At 52.2% G+C, this 22,299-nt stretch overlaps 2 protein-coding genes across 12 annotated transcripts in view; one reads left to right on the top strand and one right to left on the bottom strand.

Moving 5' to 3' along the window:
• The window catches only part of DEAF1 (DEAF1 transcription factor), a 46,623-nt gene extending 32,040 nt beyond the window's left edge, over positions 1–14,583 (bottom strand). For 2 of the 4 annotated variants that reach the window (XM_053562758.1, XM_053562757.1), the window contains exons 1-6: positions 13,810–14,322; positions 10,216–10,313; positions 7,449–7,578; positions 7,015–7,161; positions 6,354–6,493; positions 5,597–5,662 (exon numbers count right to left, since the gene is read on the bottom strand). In XM_053562758.1, coding sequence (XP_053418733.1) covers positions 5,597–5,662; positions 6,354–6,493; positions 7,015–7,161; positions 7,449–7,578; positions 10,216–10,313; positions 13,810–14,098 — 870 coding nt within the window. In that variant the 5' untranslated portion in view covers positions 14,099–14,322. Of the gene's footprint in view, positions 1–5,596; positions 5,663–6,353; positions 6,494–7,014; positions 7,162–7,448; positions 7,579–10,215; positions 10,314–13,809 lie in introns of all 4 variants that reach the window. The other 2 variants (XM_053562755.1, XM_053562756.1) reach the window with 2 other exon arrangements.
• A 148-nt stretch (positions 14,584–14,731) lies between these two features.
• Positions 14,732–20,827, top strand: TMEM80 (transmembrane protein 80). 8 transcript variants are annotated; one of them, XR_008374355.1, is made up of 6 exons: positions 14,732–14,888; positions 17,029–17,048; positions 17,826–17,919; positions 17,997–18,092; positions 19,554–19,869; positions 20,533–20,827. XR_008374355.1 is itself a non-coding variant. In XM_053562774.1 (5 exons), exons 1-5 carry the CDS (start codon positions 14,870–14,872, stop codon positions 19,757–19,759), a joined length of 432 nt encoding a protein of 143 aa, XP_053418749.1. In that variant the 5' UTR covers positions 14,732–14,869; the 3' UTR covers positions 19,760–20,827. The 8 variants fall into 8 exon arrangements, 7 of the variants coding, with proteins under 7 accessions (XP_053418749.1, XP_053418748.1, XP_053418750.1 ...); XM_053562774.1 differs by having other exon boundaries at positions 18,000–18,092; positions 19,554–20,827; XM_053562773.1 differs by having other exon boundaries at positions 19,554–20,827.
• The last annotated feature ends 1,472 nt before the right edge of the window (positions 20,828–22,299 follow it).

The raw sequence follows: 22,299 nt of genomic DNA, 5'->3' as shown, positions 1-22,299 counted from the left end.
GCATATGGGGCAGGTGCCCTGCCCACTGAGCCACAGGTGCCGCCCGCGTTTTGTGCTTTCTACCCCTCCATGAGTGTATGAGGAACCCAGGCTGACTGTTAGGACAGCAAGCTCACCCACAAATCCCACCTCTCTTTAGGCCCCAAATTCTTTTTTTTTTTGCAGTTTTTGATGGGGGCCGGCTTTGAACCAGCCACCTGACGTATATGGGGCTGGTGCCTTACTCCTTTGAGCCACAGGCACCGCCCTGGGCCCCAAATTCTTAAAATGAGAAAAATATATATGGACCCAGTGCGGTGGCTCCCCTTCCAGCACTCTGAGAGGCTGAGGCGGGAAGATCGCTTGAGGCCAGGAGTTTGAGACCAGCCTGCACAAGATAGGGAAATCCCATCTCTACAAATAATTCAAAAATCAGCCAGGCACTGTGGCTCACACTGTAGTCCCAACTGCTCAGGAGGCTGAGGCAGGAGGACTGCCTGAGCCCAGAAGCTGGACAGTGCAGTGAGGTGTGATTATGTCACTGCACTCCTACCTGGGGGACACATGTGAGACCACGTGAGACACAGTGAGACCATGTCTCTAAAAGCAAAATTTTTTTTTTGAGACAGTCTCAAGCTGTCACCCTGGGTAGAGTGCCATGGCATCACAGCTCACAGCAACCTCAAACTCAGACTCAAGCAATCCTCCTGCCTGTTTTGTTTGTTTTGTTTTGTTTTTTTTTCTATTTTTAGTAGAGACAGGATCTCATTTGGCTCAAGCTGGTCTCAGAACTCCCGAGCTCAAGCAATCCACCTACCTCAGCCTCCCAGAGTGCTAGGATTATAGGCACGAGCCACTGCGCCTGGCTTAAAAACAATTTCTAAAAAAGGAAGAAGACATGAGTAACAAACACTGCTGCAAAACAAGAAAGAGTATCATCGACATGTCACACTCTTTGGGATTCCCAAGATTCATAAGACAGATGCGGACCACTGAAGGAAGGGGACAAAAGCACAGCCCAAAATGTTTCGGGATGCACAACAACCACCCCACCACTGGTTGGCAAGGGCACAAAAACCCAAGTGGACCAGTGACAAGAGAGCAAAATGGTCAAGGTGATGAAAAGACACCCACAGACAGGCAGGCCCAAGGGCTGCCAGCAGACACTTCCTAAAGCCCTCAAGGACCTGACCATTTCCAGGGGGGATGTGGACTCTGCCTGCTGCAGGCAACAGTGGCCCTCTCATAGCGCATCCTGTCACCACCACACTGGTCCAGAAGTGGAACCCTTACCATTTGAGGGGTCTAATTTAACAGCATTTTTTTTTTTTTTTTTTTTTTTAGGGACAGAGTCTCACTTTGTTGCCCTCGGTAGAGTGCCATGGCGTCACAGCTCACAGCAACCTCCATCTCCTGGGCTTAGATGATTCTCTTGTCTCAACCTCCCAAGTAGCTGGAACTACAGGCACCCGCCACAATGCCTGGCTATTTTATGTTTGAACCCGCCACCCTCGGTATATGGGGCCAGTGTCCTGCTCACTGAGTCACAGGTGCCGCCCCCAATTTAACAATATTTTATTTGATGGATTGTGCCTTGGGGTTCAAATATAAGAAACTCCAGTTCTGGCCCAGTGCCCATAGCAGTGATTACGGCGCCAGCCACATACACCAAGGCTGGCAGGTTCGAACCCAGCCGGGGCCTGCTAAATAACAATGACAACTATAACAAAAAAACACCTAGGAAGGGCAGCACCTGTGGCTCACTGGGTAGGGTGCTAGCCCCATATACCGAGGGTGAAAGGTTCGAGCCCGGCCCCGGCCAAACTGCAACAAAAAAAAGTAGCTGGAGGACGGCACTTGTGGCTCAAAGGAGTAGGGCACCAGCCCCATATGCTGGAGGTGGTGGGTTCAAACCCAGCCCCAGCCAAAAACTGCAAAAAAAAAAAGTAGCTGGAGGTTGCTGTGAGCTATGACGCCAGAGCACTCTACCAAGGGTGACAAAGTGAGACTCTAAAAAAAAAAAAACTATGAAACAGCTGGGATTTTTTTTTTTTTACTTCATTTTCAAAACCATTTTAGTTGTCTTTCCATGTAAATTTTATTTATTTTTTATTTTTTTAACAAGATAGAAATTTATTTTCTCTCGCATAAATAACTCGAGAGGCACGTGGGTCAAAGCTGACGTAGTAGCTGCAGTCATCACAGCCCCAGACTACTTCTGTCTGCTCGGCTGCCCTAGTGTTGGCTTCCAGTTTATAAGTACCTCATATTCATGTGGCTGCTTGAGCTCCAACCTTTTCATTATTACTTTAGGCAGTATAAAGGAGGAGGAGAAAAAGGCAAAAGCTGAGCCAGTTCTCTTGAAATGTTCTTCCTAAAAGTCCCATACAATTCATTTATTTTAAAAAAAATTTTAGTAGATTTAGGGGGTACAGTGTTTTTTTTATTACATGGATAATTTGTATAATACTGAAGTCAGGGCTCTCATTATACCTGTTACCAGAATACTATGCATTGTAGGTAGATTTTTATCTCCCTCCCCCACCCACCCCCACCCCCAATCATTTTCCCCTTCTTAACTTCCAATGTCCATTACATAGGATGAGTTAGGAAGGATAACCTCTTTCTCAATGTTATGAGACAATTTAAGTAGGATATATACCAGTTCTTTGTAGATCTGGTAGAATTTGACTATGAATCCTTCTGGTTCTGGACTATTTTTTTAAAGGGAGAATTTTCATTACTGTTTTAATATTAACTCTCCTTTATTGCTCTGTTCAAGGTCTCTATTTCTTTCTGATTGAAGCTTGGAAGTTTGACTGTTTTCCATGTAAATTTTAGAATCAACTTGTCTAATTTTTTCATTTTTGTAGAGACAAGGTCTCATTATGTTGTCCAAGCTCCTAACCACATGTGATCCTCCAGCCTCAGCCTCCCAAAGTGCTGGGATTACAGGCCTGAGCTACTGAGCTGGCCCTGCTAGGACTCTGATAACAATTGTGTTAACCCTATAGATCAATATGGGAAAAATGCACATCCTCATCCATGGACATTCCAACCATGGACATGGTGTCTCTAGAAGCATTTAAGTCTTCTCTGGTCTCTTTCATGAGCATTTTCTAGTTTTCCTTTGTTTTTAAGATGGGGGTCTTGCTCTGTTGCCCAGGCTGGAGTGCAGTGGTGTGATTACAGTACAGCTCACTGCAGCCTCCAACTCCTGGCCCAAGTGATCCTCCTGCCTCAATCTCTCAAGGTCCTGGGACTATAGGTGTGAGCCACCACACCCTGCTAATTGTTTCTTATTTTATTTTATTTTTTTGTAGAGACAGAGTCTTATTTTATCGCCCTCGGTAGAGTGCCGTGGCGTCACACAGCTCACAGCAACCTCCAACTCCTGGGCTTAGGCGATTCTCTTGCCTCAGCCTCCCGAGTAGCTGGGACTACAGGCGTCGGCCACAACCCCCGGCTATTTTTTTCTTGCAGTTTGGCCGGGGCTGGGCTTGAACCCACCACCCTCGGTATATGGGGCCGGCACCCTACCCACTGAGCCACAGGCGCCTCCCTGTTTCTTATTTTTTATAGAGGCAGAGACTCACTATCCTAGCTTTTAGTATACTAATCCTACACGTGTTTTCTCAGACTGAACCTGAAGCATTTCAGTATCCTGAAGCAATTAAAAATGATTCAACCATACGGTTTAAACATGACTGATGCCTCCCCACTGCTCTTATTACCACCTCAAGATCTCTGACAGTCTTGCCTATTGGCTTTTCCAAATGAAAAATTTATAATTATTTTACCGTCACAAATTGGGTTTATCCACTAGAATCACATTAAATCTATACATAAACCAGGACTAGTAGCTCACACCTATAATCCCAGAACTCTGGGAGGCCAAGGTGGGTGAACTGCTTGAGTTCAGGAGTTGGACACCAGCCTGAGCAAGAGAGACCGTGTCACTAAAAATAGCCAGGTGTTATGTTGGGCGCTTATTGTCCCAGCTACATGGGAAGCTAAGGCAAGAGAATCACTTTAGCCCAAGAGTTTGAGGTTGTTGTGAGCTTTGACACCACAGCCCTCTACCCAGGGGCCAGAAAATGAGACTTTGTCTCAAAAAAAAAAAATCCATATATGAACTAGATATAAATAATCTAAGAATAATTTTACCTTAAGAACATGGTATATCTCTCCAATTAAATTTTCTTTTTTAGGCTCAGCTCCCATAGCTCACTGAGTAGGGTGCCAGCTACATATACCAAGGCTGGCAAGTTCAAGCCTGGCCTGGGCCTGCTAAGCAACAACTGCAACCAAAAACAGCTGGGCATTGTGGCAGGTGCCTGTAGTTCCAACTACTCGGGAGGCTGAGGCAAGAGAATCACTTAAGCCCAAGATAGTTTGAGGTTGCTGTGAGCTGTGACGTCACAGCACTCTACTGAGGGCAACATAGAGACATTCTATCTCAAAAAAAGAAATTTTTTTCTTTTTTAATTTCTAAAAATTACCCAGGTTAGTAAGCATATTAAAATAAGATCTCATTAAGCAGCTTTTAAATTTAGACACTTTAAAATAATAATATTCAACACTAAGAAAGACTGAAATTAATCTATTAAGTTCATGCATTACAAATTAATGTCACACTTCTTTTTTTTTTTGCAGTTTTTTTTGTTTTGTTTTGTTTTGGCCGGGGCTGGGTTTGAACCCACCACCTTCGGCATATGGGGCCGGTACCCTACTCCTTTGAGCCACAGGCGCCACCCTTAATATCACACTTTTAAAAACTACACAGAAAGGCTGAGGCAAGAGAATCGCATAAGCCCAAGAGCTGGAGGTTGCTGTGAGCCGTGTGACATCATGGCACTCTACCAAGGGCAGTAAAGCGAGACTCTGTCTCTACAAAAAAAAAAAAAAAAAACTACACAGAAATATATGCCCAAATCAATGAAAGTGGCCAGGCACAGTCCCTCACACCTGTAACCCCAGTGCTCTGGGAGGCCGAGAGCAAAACCTCCATCTCTATTAAAAACAGAAAAACTAGGGCAGCGCCTGTGGCTCAGCGGGTAGGGCGCCGGCCCCATATGCCAAGGGTGGCGGGTTCAAACCCAGCCCCGGCCAAACTGCAACAAAAAAATAGCCGGGCGTTGTGGCGGGCGCCTGTAGTCCCAGCTACTTGGGAGGCTGAGTCAAGAGAATCGCGTAAGCCCAAGGATTTGGAGGTTGCTGTGAGCTGTGTGATGCCACAGCACTCTACCGAGGGTGATAAGGTGAGACTCTGTTCTCTACAAAAAAAAAAAAAAAGAAAAACTAGCCAGGCATTGTGGCAGGCACCTGTAGTCCCAGGAGGCTGAGGCAGGAGGATCACTTGAGCCTAGGAGTTTGAGGTTACTGTGAGCCATGACAAATAGCACTCTAGCCTAGGTGACAGAGCAAGGTGATGTCCCAAAAAAAGTTTCCCAGAATATTCTTTGAACAGCCATTCAGGGCCAACTGCATGTTCCAGCTATTCAGACATGTGATCTGTCAGGGACATGGGACAAAATATCCCCAGAGAGAAGCAAGGATAATGTCTCTCCAAGGCAGAGGACGAGAGACAGAGCACGCCCAGTCGCTGGCCACTTACTAGGGTCATGTCGTCACAGCAGGCAGCACAGGTGCAGGAGGCAGCGTGAGGGTTTAAAATCCCATCCTGAAACATGAGCCACACCAGGGTGCATTAGATGTCAGTTCTTAAGTGCGAATCATTCAATACCAGAACATTTCAACTAGTTTTACCACTTAACTACCAATCATAAGGATAAAAATTCCAAGAAATCAAATACAATGATTTCTAGAATATTCTCCTCATCATAATGCCATTATTGGTAGCAGGGCCTACTTATTTCCAAAAAGAGAAAGACCCTATGGGAACTATTTCCTTCACAACACCCAGAGAGCTACCCTGGAACAGGGGAGGACGTCCTCTCCTGTCTGAGTCACCTGGAGTCACCTGGAGCAGGAGGACCAAGTGCCTGTGAAAGTCTCACTGCCCTGATGGGCAGTTTGTTTATGTATCGGACATTCCCCCTTTTCTGTGCTTATTCTTTGCCAGGCACTGTCACCTCAGGCACTCCTCACAACAATCCTGCAGGGTCGACATCGTCACTACCCCTGTTAAAGATCAGGAGACGGGAAAACAGAGGGTACATGACCCAAGGTCACAACCCTCATGGCTCTCGGCCAGGGAATGGAAGACTGACTCAGCCCACCTGGCCACAAGTGTGTGCCCCTCCCAAGCTGGGCCACCCCAGTGTCCCTGTAACCCTCTGACACGGGCTCGTGTGGACACCAGCAAGCCACACGCCCAGGCCTAGAGCACCACGGCACATGGCGCTGGGCACCTGGATGAGACACTGCAGGGGCCGGCCTGCGTAGCGAATGCTTCTCTTCCAGTCCTTGCTGCTGGCCCTCCCGGCCATGGCTTCGAACTCAGTCGGGCTGTACCAGCTCTCCCCCTGCTTGATGCAGCGGCCCCGGCCTCCTGAAACCAAGGTGCCTGTCATGGGGGGTGCCCTGCTGTCACACCCAGCTCACCAACATCAGGCCAGGCCCTGCTCTGACCTTCTCCCCTTCCCACCTCCTTCCTGGCTCCTGGCTGGGCCTGTGTGATCATCCACCCTGTGGGTGGCCTCTTCACCTGCTGTCTGAGGTCACCCAACCATGTTCCACCCTGAGCATTGCCCACCCTGGAATCCTTTGTCAAGTCCCAAGCTGACTTGGAGACTTGGGGACCAGGTCCAGCCCTGCCTGTCCCCCACATCTGTCCTGTGGGCGGGATGGGGTCTCAGTCGCCCCTAGTCAGGCTGCCCTGCCCCATGCCTCTCCCCTGCCTCAGCTTTGGTTCACAGAGACTAGGTGTCACCTGCACCTACCTTCTGTCTTCTTAACTAGTTGTACGTACCATCAGTAGCATTTTCCTAGGCCCCAAATTTATTGTGTAGGAGTTAAAACAGGAGTAAAACCTTTAGCCCTGAGGCCACAGTGGCTGAGCGGCCGCCTCACCTGAGCCGAGCCTGCTCTTGTACAATGTGCCGCTGACGTTCCGGCACCGCACGGGCAGCTCGCTGTCATACACCGAGGGGTCCCAGTTGTATTTGGTTCCACCTTTCTCTTGGCCAGGAGCTAGAGGAGTTGGAGGAGACTGAGGACCTTGGGCAGAGAAAGTGTTTTGAAGGTGAGAGACTGCACGCTCACCAGGAAGCACCACACTCAGCCGCCTGACAGCCAGGTGTTCCCTCACTCAGGGACCAACTCCGTGCCTCTCCAACCATGGAATCATTCTTTCTCAGCCTGGATAGATAATTCTACCTTTTCTCCTGAAATCTATTGACATTTGATATTCCGAATTCACCACAGAAGTAAACAAATGAATCTCTAGAATACATTCTAGATCCTATCAAACATGTGCTGTTCCAGGGCCTGGGGCGCCACCCTACCTGGGGTGAGGGGAGCCGCTGGGCCCTTCAGCCCAGTGGTCTCCACGATGCTCCCGTCCGTGTGCACGACAATCAGCGTGGCCTTCTCAGTGTTCAGGCTGTCCCCAATCTGAAGGGCTGTCCTGCCAGACTGGAAGAAAGGGCACCGCCCCCAAGTCAGCTCCCAGGACAACCCTGAGATGCATCCCAGAGCCGGGGGGTTGTGGCCCCCCAGCAAGGCTCACTGCCTGCTTGTCACCAAGAAGGGACATTCACCTAGGGATCCCATATCCTGTCTGAAGATGTTTCTAAAAGACTTAGAGCAAAGAACAAGAGAAGTTGATGCCTGAGTCTGGGCAGTGCTGAGCAGAAGGCTCCCGGTCACCCTCAGAGCTAAAGAATGAACATGTTCCAGAAATACGCTGCACAAACAAGACATGCCCCAACTTCTATCCAAGGAGTACAGGCTGCAGATTTGAAGAAAGGTTTACAAGAGCCCAAACTGGCTCCTGCAGGCATGGCCAGGAGCAGGACTCCTTCTCACACCCCATCCCACTCAGAGCTCTTGACAGCCCCAGGGCCTCCTAAGAAACATGTCCACACTGGCTGAATGCTGCCATGACTGCCATGGACTTCCTGTGTGCCAGCCCCAAACTCGCCCTTTAAGTGGCACACACCCCTCCATGGCCAGCCAGAGTCCTTATCCCCCCTTACTTCCCCTACCGCCTGCTGGAGCCTGGGCACTCCCAACTAGGCCGTCCAACAAACTCCAGCATTAAGGCTTTGTTCAGGCAGCCATGGCAGACCAAAGACCTCCAGAGCACCTGCCCAGATCCACCACTCGGGAACACCATAATGTTATTGTTGTGAGAGTATAAAACCAGGCTGGGTGGGGCTGGCCTGCAGTCCCAGCTAGTTGGGAGGCTAAGGCAAGAGAATCGCTTGAGGCCAGTAGTGTGAAGTTGCTGTGAGCTATGATGCCATGGCACTCTACCAAGCGTGACATAGTGAGACTCTGTCTCAAAAAAAAAAAAAAAGAATTAAGAGAGTAAGTTTCTGTTATCATTCTAAGGACAACTCTACTTGCAGGTATATGGGTGTGATGTCCCAGGCATGCGACCAAGGCTGGGAATGTTGCTGCAACAGGTTTAACAGGTGGCAACAGTCCCAGGGAATCCCCTTGCTGGAAACCGAACCCAGCCTGGCACCTGCCTCTGGTAACTAGGCTGCCTGCCCTGGCCAAGCAGACATCCCAGAATCACTGAAGGCCTCACATATAAAACGTAAAATAAAGAACAGGCTGATACAACATAGCATGGAAGAGTTCTGCACATGGGCATGAAGGACTGACTGTCAGCAACTTTTCTGTTTGCTTTTCGTTTTGTTTTGTTTTGAGACAGAGTCTCACTTGTTGCCCTTGGTACTGTGCCCTGGCATCACAGCTCACAGCAACTTCAAACTCTTAGGCTCAAGTGATTCTCTTATCTCAGCCTCCAGAGTAGCTGCAACTATAGGCGCCTGCCACAACGCCCAGCTATTTCCAGACAGGGTCTCACTCTTGCTCAGGTTGGTCTCAAATTCATGAGCTCAGGCAATCCACCTGCCTCAGCCTCCCAAAGTGCTAAGATTACAGGCATGAGCCACTGTGCCAGGCCTGTTTTATTTTGTTTTTAGAGGCAGTGGTCTCACTGTCACCTAAACTGGAATGTTGTGATGTCATCATGGCTCACTGAAACCTCAAACTCCTGGCCTCAAGCGATCCCCCTGCCTTAGCCTCTTGAGTAGCTGAGACTACAGGACTACAGGCACATGACAACATGGCCTGGCTAATTTGTTTTTTTTTTTGAGGCAGAGTGTCACTATGTCGCCCTTGGTAGAGTGCCGTGGCATCACAACTCACAGCAACCTCAAACTCTTAGGCTTAAGCGATTCTCTTGCCTCAGCCTCCCAAGTAGCTGGGACTACAGGTGCCTGCCACAACGCCCAGCTATTTTTTTGTTGTAATTGTCGTCGTTTGGCAGGCCTGGGTTGGTTTGAACCCGCCAGCTCTGGTGTATGTGGCTGGCGCCTGAGCAGCTGAGCTATAGGGGCTGAGCCGGTCTGGCTAATTTTTTATTTTAATTTTTTATAGAGACGAGGTCTTGTTATGTTGCTTAGGATGGTTTTTAACTCCTGTCTTCAAGTGATTCTCCCACCTCTGCTTCCCAAAGCTCAATGGGATTATAGGTGTGAGCAACTGTGCCAGGCAGTGGATTTTTTTAAAAGGACAGCTGTAAGGCCTGCAAAATGAACTTGTACGGGAGACTGGACTATAAATGCACAGAATTTGGTAGGCAAACACAGTGATTCTTTCAGAAACACTGAAGCTGGATAAGGAGAGCAGACAGAATGGCCGAGGGCAGAAGCTCAACTCTGGGCCTGGAGCAGCCTGGACTGAGCCAAATGCTGGAAGTTCCCGCCCAGACACTGGCCTCAAGGCCCCTAGGGAAGGCGGTTCCTTGTGCGCACAGCTCTCCCAGGTTTCATCACTTCATGAAGGCCACCTCTACTGTGCACCTTCCTTGTTGGAGAAGGTAAGTGAGGAGAAGACATCCCTTCACCTGGCTTTCCATAGCAGCTCCTCCCCAGCTCTCATTTCTGACATCCCAGCACAGTCTTGAGGCTCTAAGCAGGACCCCCTGTGCTCCTGAGGTTTGCAGAAAGTGACAGACACCCTCACAGAGGACAAGCCCTGGAGAAGGCCGGAGCATGGTGCCCACTACATGGGGCTGCACCGTAAAGAGCTTACCAGAACGTGTCCTGAGATCGATGCCGCATTCGCCACCGATGTGGTAAACACATTGTCCGCAGAGGCCCCCACGTTGGCCACCGTCACCGTGGTCACCTCTGCAAAAGAAGGAACCTAATTTAACAGGCGATGAATCCTAACTGTCTACACAAACCAAGAAGAGCACCCCCCTGTTCAATGCCTCACAAGGAGCAATTGCCACTCAGATATGCAGATGTCCACCTGGGACATCTGCAAACTTTGATAAAAACCACCCATCAACATTTCTAGCCCCCAGTCTAAGTCATCTGGTTCTTCCAGGAAAAAGGGAAGAAACTTGTTCTTCCAATAAGCCACTATGAACAGTAAAAACTGCTCCCAAGAAGGCAGAGGCAGGAGAATAGCTTGAGCCCAGGAGTTGGAGGTTGCTGTGAGCTCTGATGCCATGGCACTCTACCCAGGGAGCCAGCTTGAGGCTCTGTCTCAAAAAAAGAAAAGAAAAAAAAAAAAAAGATGGCTCAGCACCTGTGGCTCAAGTGGCTAAGGCACCAGCCATATACACCTGAGCTGGCGGGTTCAAATCCAGCGCAGGCCCGCCAAATAACAATGGTGGCCAGGCGTTGTGGCGGGTGCCTGTGGTCCCAGCTACTTGGGAGATGGAGGCAGAAGACTCACTTGAGTCCAGGAGTTGGAGGTTGCTGTGAGATGTGATGCCATGGCACTCTACCCAGGGGGACAGCTTGAGGCTCTGTCTCAAAAAAAAAAAAAAGCGGCGCCGGTGGCTCAAAGGAGTAGGGTGCCAGCCCCATATGCCAGAGGTGGTGGGTTCAAACCCAGCCCTGGCCAAAAACTGCCAAAAAAAAAAAACTGCTCCCAACAAACCCACCCCCTACATAGAGCCAGCCACAGCTCCACCAAGCTACAGACATGCCCTGCACTGGCAGAGATCCTACCCTTAGTCTCCTCCCAGAGTGGGGGGGACCCCTTCTGGACTCCCCTGTGCAGTCCACACAGAGTAGGCTCAAATCCTGCCTGGGTTCCTCTGGGGTCCCTCCACTGTAGGGCCAGGCAACCACCATCATACTCACTGTCACCGCCTGTGGTCTCCAACCCCTTCCCTCGCTCCTCTTTCTCCTCAAGAGCACGTCCAACCTGCCTGTTGGGTGCTGCTGCCTCCCCCAACACCAAGGACCATGATGCTCACTGGTGGGGAGCTGTACACAGGTGTACAAAGCCTTTCCTTGGTGCAAGCAGTCCCTTTCTGTCACCCAGCATTCCAGAATGTCCCAAGGCAATCTCTGTTGCACAGTAGGTACGCAAACAGCAATGGCTCAATCAGTCTTGTTCACACCATTAGCTCAGCCATCACCAGCAGTACTGAAAATACTGTTCACTGGCCACCTCTACTGTCAGGCCACACTTGGAGCCCAGCCAAGGCCAGCAAGCCAGGATGGCCACACTGCACAGGAGATGTGCCTCAACACACAAGTCCAAAGATAGCTCAGCCAGACATCTGCCCACAGGTGGCCCCAGATGCTAGCAAGTCCTGCTAAGTTACTTCAGCAACTCATAACAAAAATATATTAAAATGTTTTTAAAATAGCAAAACATGACTATAAAATTTTGTAGGAAAAACATGTTTCTCTTATGTAATAAGGGACAGCATGGCATTTTTTTACTACATTCAGAAAGTTACGTGCAAAACGTACAAAAGTGTGAAGCAAAACCTGATTTCCCCAGATCTCTCTCTTTTTTTTTTTTTTTTTTTGCAGTTTTTGGCTGGGGCCATTTCTGAACCTTCCACCTCTAGTATATGGGGCCGGCACCCTCAAATCTCAATGTCAAACCAGTTAGCAATGAAAACTGAAGTCCCGAAGGGCCAGGCACAGTGGCTCATGCTTGTAATCCCAGCACTCTGGGAGGCCAAGGCAGGTGGATTGCCAGAGCTCAGGAGTCCAGACCAGCCTGAACAAGAGCAAGACCCCATCTCTAAAAAATAGTCAGGAGTTGTGGTAGGCATCTGTAGTCTCAGCTACCAGAGAAGCTGAGACAATAGGATCCCAAGAATTGCTGTGAGCTATGAGACCATGGGACAAAGTGTCAAAAAAAAAAAAAAAAAAAAAAAAGGCTCGGTGCTTGTAGAACAGTGGTTACAGCGCCAGCCACATACACCAAAGGTGGTGGGTTCGAACCCTGCCCGGGCCAGCTAACCAATGACAACTGCAACAAAGATTAGCTGGGCATTGTGGCAGGTGCCTAAAGTCCCAGCTATTTGGGAGGCTGAGGCAAAAGAATCACCTAAGCCCAAGAGCTGGAGGTTGCTGTGAGCTGTGACGCACTCTACCAAGGGTGACAAAGTGAGACTCTGTCTCTAAACAAAAAAAGAAAAAAGAAAAAAACTGAAGCCCCGGAGGGTCACAAGGTCCTTCCCCCTTCTGTGAATGGCCCAGCTGACCAGAGCACCTGTGCCAAGACAGGACCTGGGTGCTGGGCTCTCCCAGCCTCAGTGGGGCTCAGCAAACCCCCAGTGAACACATAACAGCTCTGATATGCCCAGCTCCCCAGCCCAGTGTCCACCCCCCAGACCTGCAAAGCTCCCCTTGGGAAAGTGCCTTGTGATGAAGGAGGACCTTGGAAACGTGCTCCTCCAAGTGAAGACTCACAGTGAGCCCTGGGCCAACCCTCAGAGGACACCTAGAGCTCCAATGGGGAAGGGTGTCCAACACTGGGCAGGTCTCCACTCCCACTGCCCAGCGAGCTGGGGCAGGGCCCACTGCAGGGGGCAGTCTGGGGAGGCACACCCTGAGGGGCACTTGTGGACAGGGCCTGAGGCTCCTGCATCATGAACCCTGAGAATGAGGATGCTTGAAGGGAAGGAATGTGTGCGGCTCCCTTCAAAAGGGAGCTTGACAGGAGGGCAGCAGTATAGAAGGGAAGATCCTTAAAGGAAAAGAGAAAAGGAAGGGAAGGAAGGGTGCAGATGGGGAGGAGGCCTGTGTGATGTCTCCTAGGCCACTGTGAAGCCATGCAGCTGAGGACTGTCTTGCTCCCCAGCACTCAGGTCATGTCTGACCTGGCCCTTAGCACTGGAGGCATTCCTCCTGACCACACATGTCCACCTGCCCTCGGGCTGCTCCAGGATAGGGTCTGCACCTGACCCTCCTATACCATTAACACCCAGGATGGACCAAGGGGAGGATAGGCAGGGCAGGAGACAAGTACTGAAAAGGTTCTAGAGGGGTACAGAGTGAAGGGCAGAACAAGGTGGGGCTAGACCAAGGAAAAGGAGTACAGGGAGCAGATGTGTGCAGGGCAGGGCCAGGGTGGGCCAGCAGAAACGTGTGTGGGGCCAGGGGCCTGAGGGGCGTGACAAAGGTGGGGACAGGACTGGCCTGCAGGACCAGTGCCCGGCACATGCGAAGGACAAGTGGGGGGGGGTCAGGCGCGCAGGACAAGTTGGGGTGGGCTTAGCCTGCGAGACAGGTGCGCGGGACAGGTGAGGGCAGGACTGGACTGCAGGGCAGGTGCGGGACAGGTGGGGGCGGGACGGGCCTGCGCAGCAGGTGCGCGGGAACCCGGCGAGGCGAGAGGCCAGCGGCGCGCGGGCGCACTTGCCTGCGAAGGCGGCGGCAGTGGCGGCCTCGTCGGGGCCGGGCAGGGCCTCGGCACCCATGTCCATGTGCCCCGTCTCTGCCGCCATCACAGCCACGGCTGTGACCCGCCGCGTCTCGCGCTCTGCCTCCGAGTCCGCGTCCTCCTCAGAGTCCTCGTCCCTGCTCAGCACTGGCTCCTCCGCCTCGCCTCCCGCCGCGGCCGCGGCCGCCGCCGCCACAGCGGCCGCGGCCGCCACTGCCGCCGCCTCTGCCAGGCCCAGCTGCTTTGCCGCCGAGTCCGAGTCCTCCATCCGGACTCCGCCGAGCCCGCCCGAAGGCGCGGTCCGGGGCCGCCCGAAGCGCCGGGCGCCGAGCCCGAAGCGGGGCCCGAAGAGGCCGCCCGAGCCCGGCCGAGGCAGCCCGAAGCCGCCGCCCGAGCAGAGGCCGAAGCGGCACCCAGGCGCCGAGCGGAGCCCAGCCGAGGCCACCCGCCGAGCGGAGCCGAGCCTAGCCGAGACTGCCCGAGCAGGGCCGAACCTGTACGAAGATGCCGAGCCGAATCGAGGCCAAGAGTCCCGAAGCGCGGAAGGTCGAAGCTACCCGAAGTGAAGAGACGAGTCAGTCCGAATGGGTCCGGGACCGGACGAGGGCTTCCGAGCAGATCGACCCCGGCCCGCTTCACTGCCTAGGAGGATGACACAGCCGTCGTCCCTGCCCCACGGAGCTGGCCGGCTCCGGACAGACTCACGCCGACCCCAACTCAGTATGGCCCCTCAGAGAAGGCCTTGCGCCGCAGGTTTCATCTGCCCCCACCACCAGCAAGAGCCGAGTCAGCCCGAGGCCGAGCCGAGCTGAGCCGAACGTGCCCGAGCCCGAAAGCACTCGAGCCTCGGTTCTCCGCCTCCTCCTGTCCGAAAGTGCCCGAGCGCCGCCGGACGGCTTAATCGCGCCTCGGCCGCGGCTCGAAACGCTGAGTGGTCGGGTCCCTTCGGCAGAAGAGGCGTAAATGGCCGAAGAGGCGCGAGCGGCGCGGGCGGAGAGGCTGCCGGGATCGCGGCGGACCGGCGGGCGGGGCTGGCAAGATGGCGGCCACGAGGCGAGGTGAGCTCTGCGGTGCCCGCGGGCTTGGAGGGGCCGGGCCTGCCCGGCGCGGAGTCTCCCCGCTGACGATCCTTTTTAGAGCTCAGCGCTCTCCCAGGTCTGTGCGGCCGTCGCCCACGGGGAGCCCCGGTCGGGTCCGCGTTGGCCCGCCGGGCGGCGGGGCGCGGGCCGGGCCAGCCCTCCTGCAGGGCCCTCGCCGCGAATGGCACCCCGGAGACAGCCGGCCGCCGCCCTGAGCAGGTGGCGAGCGTTGTGTTCACACACAGCCGGCCAAGAAGCAGGTTGGGGGTGGCGGGGGTCCACACGTCCGCCGTGGAGCGCGGCCCTCCCGCTTCCACCCGCACATGTCCAGAAGTCTGTGTGTTTGAATTTCGTAAAAATTAAGTTTATTCCAGAACAGGATCCTTCGTGCACCTTGTCCTCCACACTGGGGAGAACACGAATTCTGTTCCACGGCCACGTTTAGCTCCTGCCTGACACCTTGCGATTTCAGGCACTCATCCTGGAAGTCTAGGCTGTGCCAGTCGGAATGAGCTCCTGCAGGTCCGAAGCTGTTAGAGCAGTTACTGGCATTGTCCTTCGTGTTATTTATTTCAATGCTATATAACATAAGGGTTTCAAACAGTTTTTTTCCTCCTCTAAGCCTCACAGTTTCAGTTTATTACAATGGTTATGTAGGAGATACATTTGAAATGTTTAGGAAGCTAACTTTAGGGGAAGGATCAGAAGGGAGGAAATCCTAATTAACATGATATTGACCGTCTTAAGACTGGTATCTAGGTAGCCGCTTTTACCTGAGGCCTGGAAAAGAACAGATCAGGTTTAAAGAGTGCCCCACCTGGTAACATGATGAGAGTTGGTTCACCCCTCACTGGGCTTCCTGCTGCCAGCATGTGCCACCTCTTCTAGAAGCCCAGCTCTGAGTCTCTGTTGATGATGCCCTGTTTACCACTTTAAAACTATTGTCTATGTGAGATTCCACAGACTCTGGCACAGAAGGCCCCAGATCAGCCAGAGAAGTCATGGGATCACCCACAAAAACTCACCAAGCTGGGAGTTTCTTTCCTGTCTTCCCTGGAACTGAAGAGAGAAAAGAAAGGTCTGTTGAGGCCACTGTCCTGCTCTCTGCCCTGCAATACATTCCTTTTATGAGGGGGGTTTGCCTAATTCTAAATTTATATTGGTGTATTTATGCACATAGAGATATGTGCATATCATAGGTGCACAGCTATCATGAAGCTCTCTTCAGACAGGTGATCTGACCCACCACATTCCATCCAAGGTGCAGTCAGTGGGAGAAATGAAGAAGATTGGGGAAAACTGATAACTTGTAATGTGGGTAGGAGGAGGGTGTTCCAGAGATAACACAACAGAAGAAGATTGGATTGCTGGGTCAGAAAATTCTTACTTTTGAAGACGGGGCACTGTGGCTCTTGCCTGTAAATTCCAGCATCTGGGAGGCCAAAGCAGGATGATTGCTTGAGCTCAGGAGTTTGAGACCAGCCTAAGCGTTACCCCATTTCTAAAATTAGCTGGGTGTTGTGGCAGGCACCTGTAGTCCTAGCTAGTCCGGAGGCTGATGCAAGAGGATCAGTTGAGCCTAGTAGTTTGAGGTTGCTGTGAGCTATAGTGACGCCTTAGCACTCCACCCAAAGCGAAGGGGTGAGAGACTTTCAAAAACAAAAAAAAATTCTTATTTTTACATGAATATTTGGAACAATGAATAAAATCAAAGGAATTTTGTCTGTTATGATATTGTTATAACTCAAACCAGAAAAAGTTTTCATTTAATTATGTATGTGTGGCAAATATTCAGAAACCACAGAGAGTGAGGAAAGCTACTGTTTGTGCAGATTTGGGATAGTCCTGAGACACTTGGGTCTCGCCTGGCCTGTTGGTCTGGCCTTGGCAAGGTGGAGATTTCTTGTCACGGCATCTCTGCCTGCAAGTGCACATTCTGAGAGTCAGTGAGCGCCACGTCCTCCTTAAAGGGGTGGACATAGGCCCACAGTAAACACTCCCTTTCTGTAAGGATGAGATCAAAGGATAATGAAGCTGATGGTCCCCACCAGTGTTGGGCCAGGCCCAGGAAAGTATCCTGTTGGGATTTGGGCCTTCCTGACTGCTCTTTCTCTTCCAGGGAGAGGCTCCTCCACAGTGGTATCCTGCTGCGACATCCCTTCTCCAAGACGGCACCCAAAGAGCTGCACTGCTGGCCAAAGCAGTGAGCTTTCCACCCTCCCACCCACCATTTCCATAAGCTGCCTGATTTTGCTTTTAAGAGGGTGAGGTGTTCCCTGAGAGATTTAGAGTTAATTAACTTCCTCTGAATGGGGGATGCTGTCTCTATCACCACCTGCTGAGGCCCCTTCCAGGAGACTGCCAGATCAGCTGAGCTCTGCAGACTGCCCAGCACCCCCAGGGAACTGTCACCTGCCTCTACCCAAGCCAGTAGCAGGAAGATGACATCCCTTCACTTTGAATGACTACAGACTTGTTTTAGCACAGATAAATATGCAGGGTACCAAGGCTAGGAAGTTGCTGGTGGATGTTTGTGTGCCCAGGAGAGAAGTAGGTTTCCTCTGAAGAAAACGAAAGAAGTCCTTTTCTTTCTCTACCTTATAACTGGGCCAGCTATCCTCTGGCCAGCCCTGCCTATAGTCGGCGGGGACTAGGGTTGCGGTGCTCAGATCCATGGTGGGCCTGGCTGGTAGTGGGTCCACACTGGGAGCAAGCACAGAACAGAAGCCCCAGACAGGCAGGGAGCCACTGGCTGGGTCTCCATGGCCACCGTGGGTGCCTATCTGCCAGAGCCTAAGCCAGTCCTGAGGGTTTGTAGCCACAGAACAGATGGCAGAACCAGCCTGCCCCTCTCCTCAGCCGTGTGGGAGGTGCTCCTGAGTCTCTTGGGCATGAGAACCCTTAACCGGCGACCAGCTTTCTTCGGTTCCTCTTCAAATGCTGTTTTATCTCAGTGGAATGTACTACGCCCTTTACTTCCTGGCTACACTCCTGATGATTGTATATAAAAGTAAGTCATGAACTAATGGCAATGGGAGGGGTTGTTGTGGCTGTGCCAGTAACTGTTCCTGTGTGTTCCTTGCCCAGCAGGCCAGGTGTTCAGCTACCCTTCTGCCTACCTGGCTCGCGACCTGATCCTGCTGTTTGTTATGGGAATTCTGGAAGGAATTCGGTTATACTTAGGTGAGTTGACCATGAAAACCATAAAGTACTTGTGATAACATAGTTACTCTCTAAAACATTCTGAATCTTTAACGTTAGTCATTCCATAATATGATTCTTGGAGACATTTTTTATCCAAACTGCTTAACCGGTTGCTTTGTAGGCTCGCTTTACAGTGCCATTAAGTATTAATCCTTTATTCAGAAGCTTGTCCAAGAGACAGATAACACTGGTGGCATCACAGGGAGAGACACTTTGCATCTGGACCTATGTCCTGTGGGAGCACTGGGTAGTGGCACTGCAGCCAGAACCCAGGCTGACCAGCAGGACTAGAGCCCCAGAATGCTCATTTGCACCCCCTTTCTTTCCTGTTGGCCTCAGCCATCTGAGGAGAAATGTAGAGGGTTCTGTCAGGTCCCCACCAGCGCAGGGGAGTCTGAAAAGTTAGGGAGCTGCTCAGTGTCCCCAGTCCTGCTCTGGGGGCCCCAAACCTGCAACCACTTCTAGTGCCCCATATCCCCTGTCCTTAAACACAGTGCTCGTTCTAGGGCACGCTCACACAAGACACGGGTGCAGAGGTAAGCCTAGGAAATTCCTCCTTCCCAGAGCTCACCACTATGGCACAGCCTGGGGCTTTCAGCCCTGGCCTCTGCCCCTCTGGACCCTGGTCACAATCACATGTACACAGCACATCTGTGTGTCACGTCCAGACAGCTGGCACTCCTGAGGCACTTTATATCTGCAGAGCTGTGGTCTCAGGCCCTTGCGTGCACACACACCTGTGATACCCGGTGTGCGGCAAGGAAACTGAGGCATATAGGGAAGCTGGGCCCTGCCTTTCTCTTGTCAGATGTAGGCTTCACTGGGTGGGTGTATATAGCTTTGCTCAGCTGTTTATCATGTGGAGAGTGCTCTGACGGAGGTGTCAGCCAGGTGCTAGAACTTCATAGCCCCAGAGGTGGCACTGCTGGGAGGGCACAAGCATGGCAGTTGGCCAGTCTCCAGGGGTCCCCAAGCTCTAAAGCACTTGGGGTTAGCTTGTGACTGATCCATTTGTTAAATATGCAGTTTTATTTTTTATAAGAATTTATGAAATTTTCCAGAATTGGCCTTAGCCCAGAGTAAGATATTTTTAGAAGCTTTGAATAAAATTCCTTCTGTTCCACTTGGAATTAAGCAAAGGGGCAGATGCACCTGATCTTTAGAACCCAAACTCTCTCCAGCCTCCACAGTGAGCCAGAGACTGAAGTCTACGGGGGTGTGCAGCTGCAGTGGGTGCCTCCCATGGGGGGGACATGCAGCCTGCTGTGCTTTTTGCTTTCTGCCTCTTCTGAGTTGTTTCCTTAGAATCCTCAGGCCCTGGCGCAGTGTGGGCCAGTGAACTCAGATGGGTCCTGAGCAGCAGCCCTCACTGGCACCTGTGGGCGGTGGGTCTCCAGGAGCATTCTGCAGCCTCGTCTCACTCATCACTTTCCTCTGCAGGCACCAAAGGAAACCTGACAGAGGCCGAGGGCCCACTGGCCGCCAGCCTGGCTCTCACTGTGGGCAGTGCCCTCCTCTCTGCCCACTTCCTGCTCTGGCAGACCCTTGTGCTGTGGGTGGACTTGGCCCTCAGCACTGTGCTCCTGGTGCTCCACAGCTTGGAGGCCGCGCTGCAGGTGGTCGCCATCGCTGCCTTTGTCAGATAGACTCAGGCTCCAGGGACAACCCTGCAGAAGACCCCCAGCTGTCACCACCCCTCTGTGCCCTGCCCCTTGCTGAATGAGCAGGGTATTTTCCCTACTGATAGGTGATTTTGGTAAGTTCACATGGATTTTGTCAGGGGTAGGGAGCAGGAATCAGGGCAGAACAAGCTGCTGGGGGCCCATATGTCAGGAGCTGAAGCAGAGGGGACTCGTGTTGTCCTGGGCAGCCACCAAGGTGAACCCAGGATACCTGCCAGACTGCGGTCTGCTTTCAGTGGCCCCCAGGCCGAGAGGGAGTATAGAGACCTTCAGAAGGGGCTTCCGGGGCCTTCTCTTGCTATTCTGAGAAGACAGTATGCTCTAAGTCCAGGCCCCATGTGAGATTTCCCCAGAGGGGCCGCAGCTCAAGCCTGGGTGGAACCTGGCACCCTGGTTTCCAAAAGAAAATAAACGGGCCAGGTGCAATGGCTCACCCCTGTAATCCTAGCACTCTGAGAGGTCAAGGCAGGCAGATTGCTTGAGCTCACAGGTTCAAAACCAGCCTGAGCCAGAGCAACCCCATGTCTAAAACTAGTCAGGCATTGTGGCAGGCACCTATAGTCCCAGCTACTTGGGAAGACGAGGCAAGAGGATCCCTTGAGCCCAGGAGTTTGAGCTTGCTGTGAGCTGTGATGCCACGGCACTCTACCAGAGCAACTAAGTGAGACTCTGTCTCAAAAAAAATAAATGCAAACAAGCCAGGCAACTCTGATGTTTGGGGGGTATTTTCACCTCAGCCGCACTCCATTTCTCCTGGAGATTCTGAAGAGGGTGAGGGCAGGAAGGCAGAGAACACTTCTGCGTGAATTTCCGTGGTCTGCAGCATTTGTGTTTACTGCTGCATGAATTCTCTGTGGCTTCTTTCCAATTCCCAGATTTAAGGTAAATTCTCCTTAAAAGTAAGGTGTTATTTTATAGTAGTTGTCCCTTCATTTGTTTTTGTTTGTTTTCTGTTTGGAATAACATTATGTTCAAATGTCTAGATGTTGTCTCATCACCATGTTTTGAAATAAAGAAATGTTTGTACCTCCTTGAATTTCTCCTAATTACAGCCAGCTGCCTCCCACAGGGTTGTCCCTCAATACAGAAGAGCACACCCTACACCCTCCTGGCTTGTCAAGCCCTGTCTGGGCCTTGCTGTCCTCCTGAGGGCAGGAGGCTGCCTGGCCATCCCAGGCCTCCACTGGGGCCCGCCTCTGCCAGAGGTGGCTACAGCAGCTGCATGCACCCTGACAGCCATCCCTGCCAGTCTTCGAGGAGCAATGGGAGCACAGGACTGTTTCTGGGCTGACTGCCTTTGACTTTTCTGTGGCCCCCAGACACAACAGTGAACAACAGGGTGACCTCAAGGGCCTGCTTTTCTGCCACCTGTGCCCATACAGCAGAGCCCCACATGCCACCTTCATCACCAGTGTCCCTGTAGCCCTGGGTTCTCACGGCCCAGACTCTCAGAGGACAGGAAGGACTAAGCTCTCTGATCCTATAAGCAGAGCAGGCCTTTGCCAGCTGGAGGAGGTCTGTTGCCTTTGTGGTTAATAGCTCTGGGCTGCTTGCCCTTGACACCCCCAATCTCACTGGCTGCAGAGGCCATGGTCACTTGTTTATAGAGGACAGGTGGCCTGGAGTAGACCCAGTGGCCATTGGTGACTGTATGCTTCCTGGAGGACAGGCTCAGCACTCAAGACACGACTGGCAGGGTAGATTTCAGGGTCACAGACGCCCCCAACTGCTCCCTGCCATGTGTGTCTCCCACTCTGCCATCTGCAGCTCTGCCTTCAGGAAGGCCAAGGGCCCAGGTACACAGTGCACAACAGAGCTCTGTGTGGAGCAGGGTCACAGCAGTTCTGTGAGATCAGCCCCGAAGGCTGCAAACCAGGAAACCCGGCCTAGTCCAGGCTCAGGCAGGCACCATCTGGAGGTGCGGGCCATTTCCTGCCACTACCAGCCTCACCTGCTGCACTCCTCCAGAGTTCAGGGAAGGTAACCCTCTGGAGTGGTGCCCCAGGAAGTACTGTGTGCCAACCCAGGCAAACATGCAGCCTTGCCCTGCTGGGACCACAGCCTGGGACCTTGCCTGTGTGCAGCATTGGTTTCCACTGTCCCCACCCCAGGAACAATAGCCAGCGCCTTTGGGTCTCTGTGAGTACCTGAGGTGCCCCAACACCGCCAGGGTCCAGGGTCCAACACCTACTAGGCAGTAGTATCGCCATGTCTGTCTGCTGCACTTGGTTCTGAGTGGTCACGGCAACGGGGAGGATAAGGCTGTCCTGGGAGCCAGGCAGGAGCAAGGAGACCAGACCAGTTGCAATTCTGCAGGTGGAGGTTGAGGCCTGGGCCTGACAAAAAAGAGTGTCCTAAAAGGGTATGAAAGGACAGCCTGGGCCACAGGTGTCCCCACCCTCCCACCAGACACCCTCACCCCTCAGGGTATGCCAGGCTGAACAAAGATTCTAGGAGCCTCGGGATGGTGCAGCAGGCAGCTCAGTTTCCTGGGTTTCTGGTGG

Source organism: Nycticebus coucang, chromosome 14 (genome assembly GCF_027406575.1).
Source record: "Nycticebus coucang isolate mNycCou1 chromosome 14, mNycCou1.pri, whole genome shotgun sequence".
In the NCBI taxonomy this organism is placed as follows: domain Eukaryota; kingdom Metazoa; phylum Chordata; class Mammalia; order Primates; family Lorisidae; genus Nycticebus; species Nycticebus coucang.
This window is presented reverse-complemented; position numbering and strand designations above follow the sequence as displayed.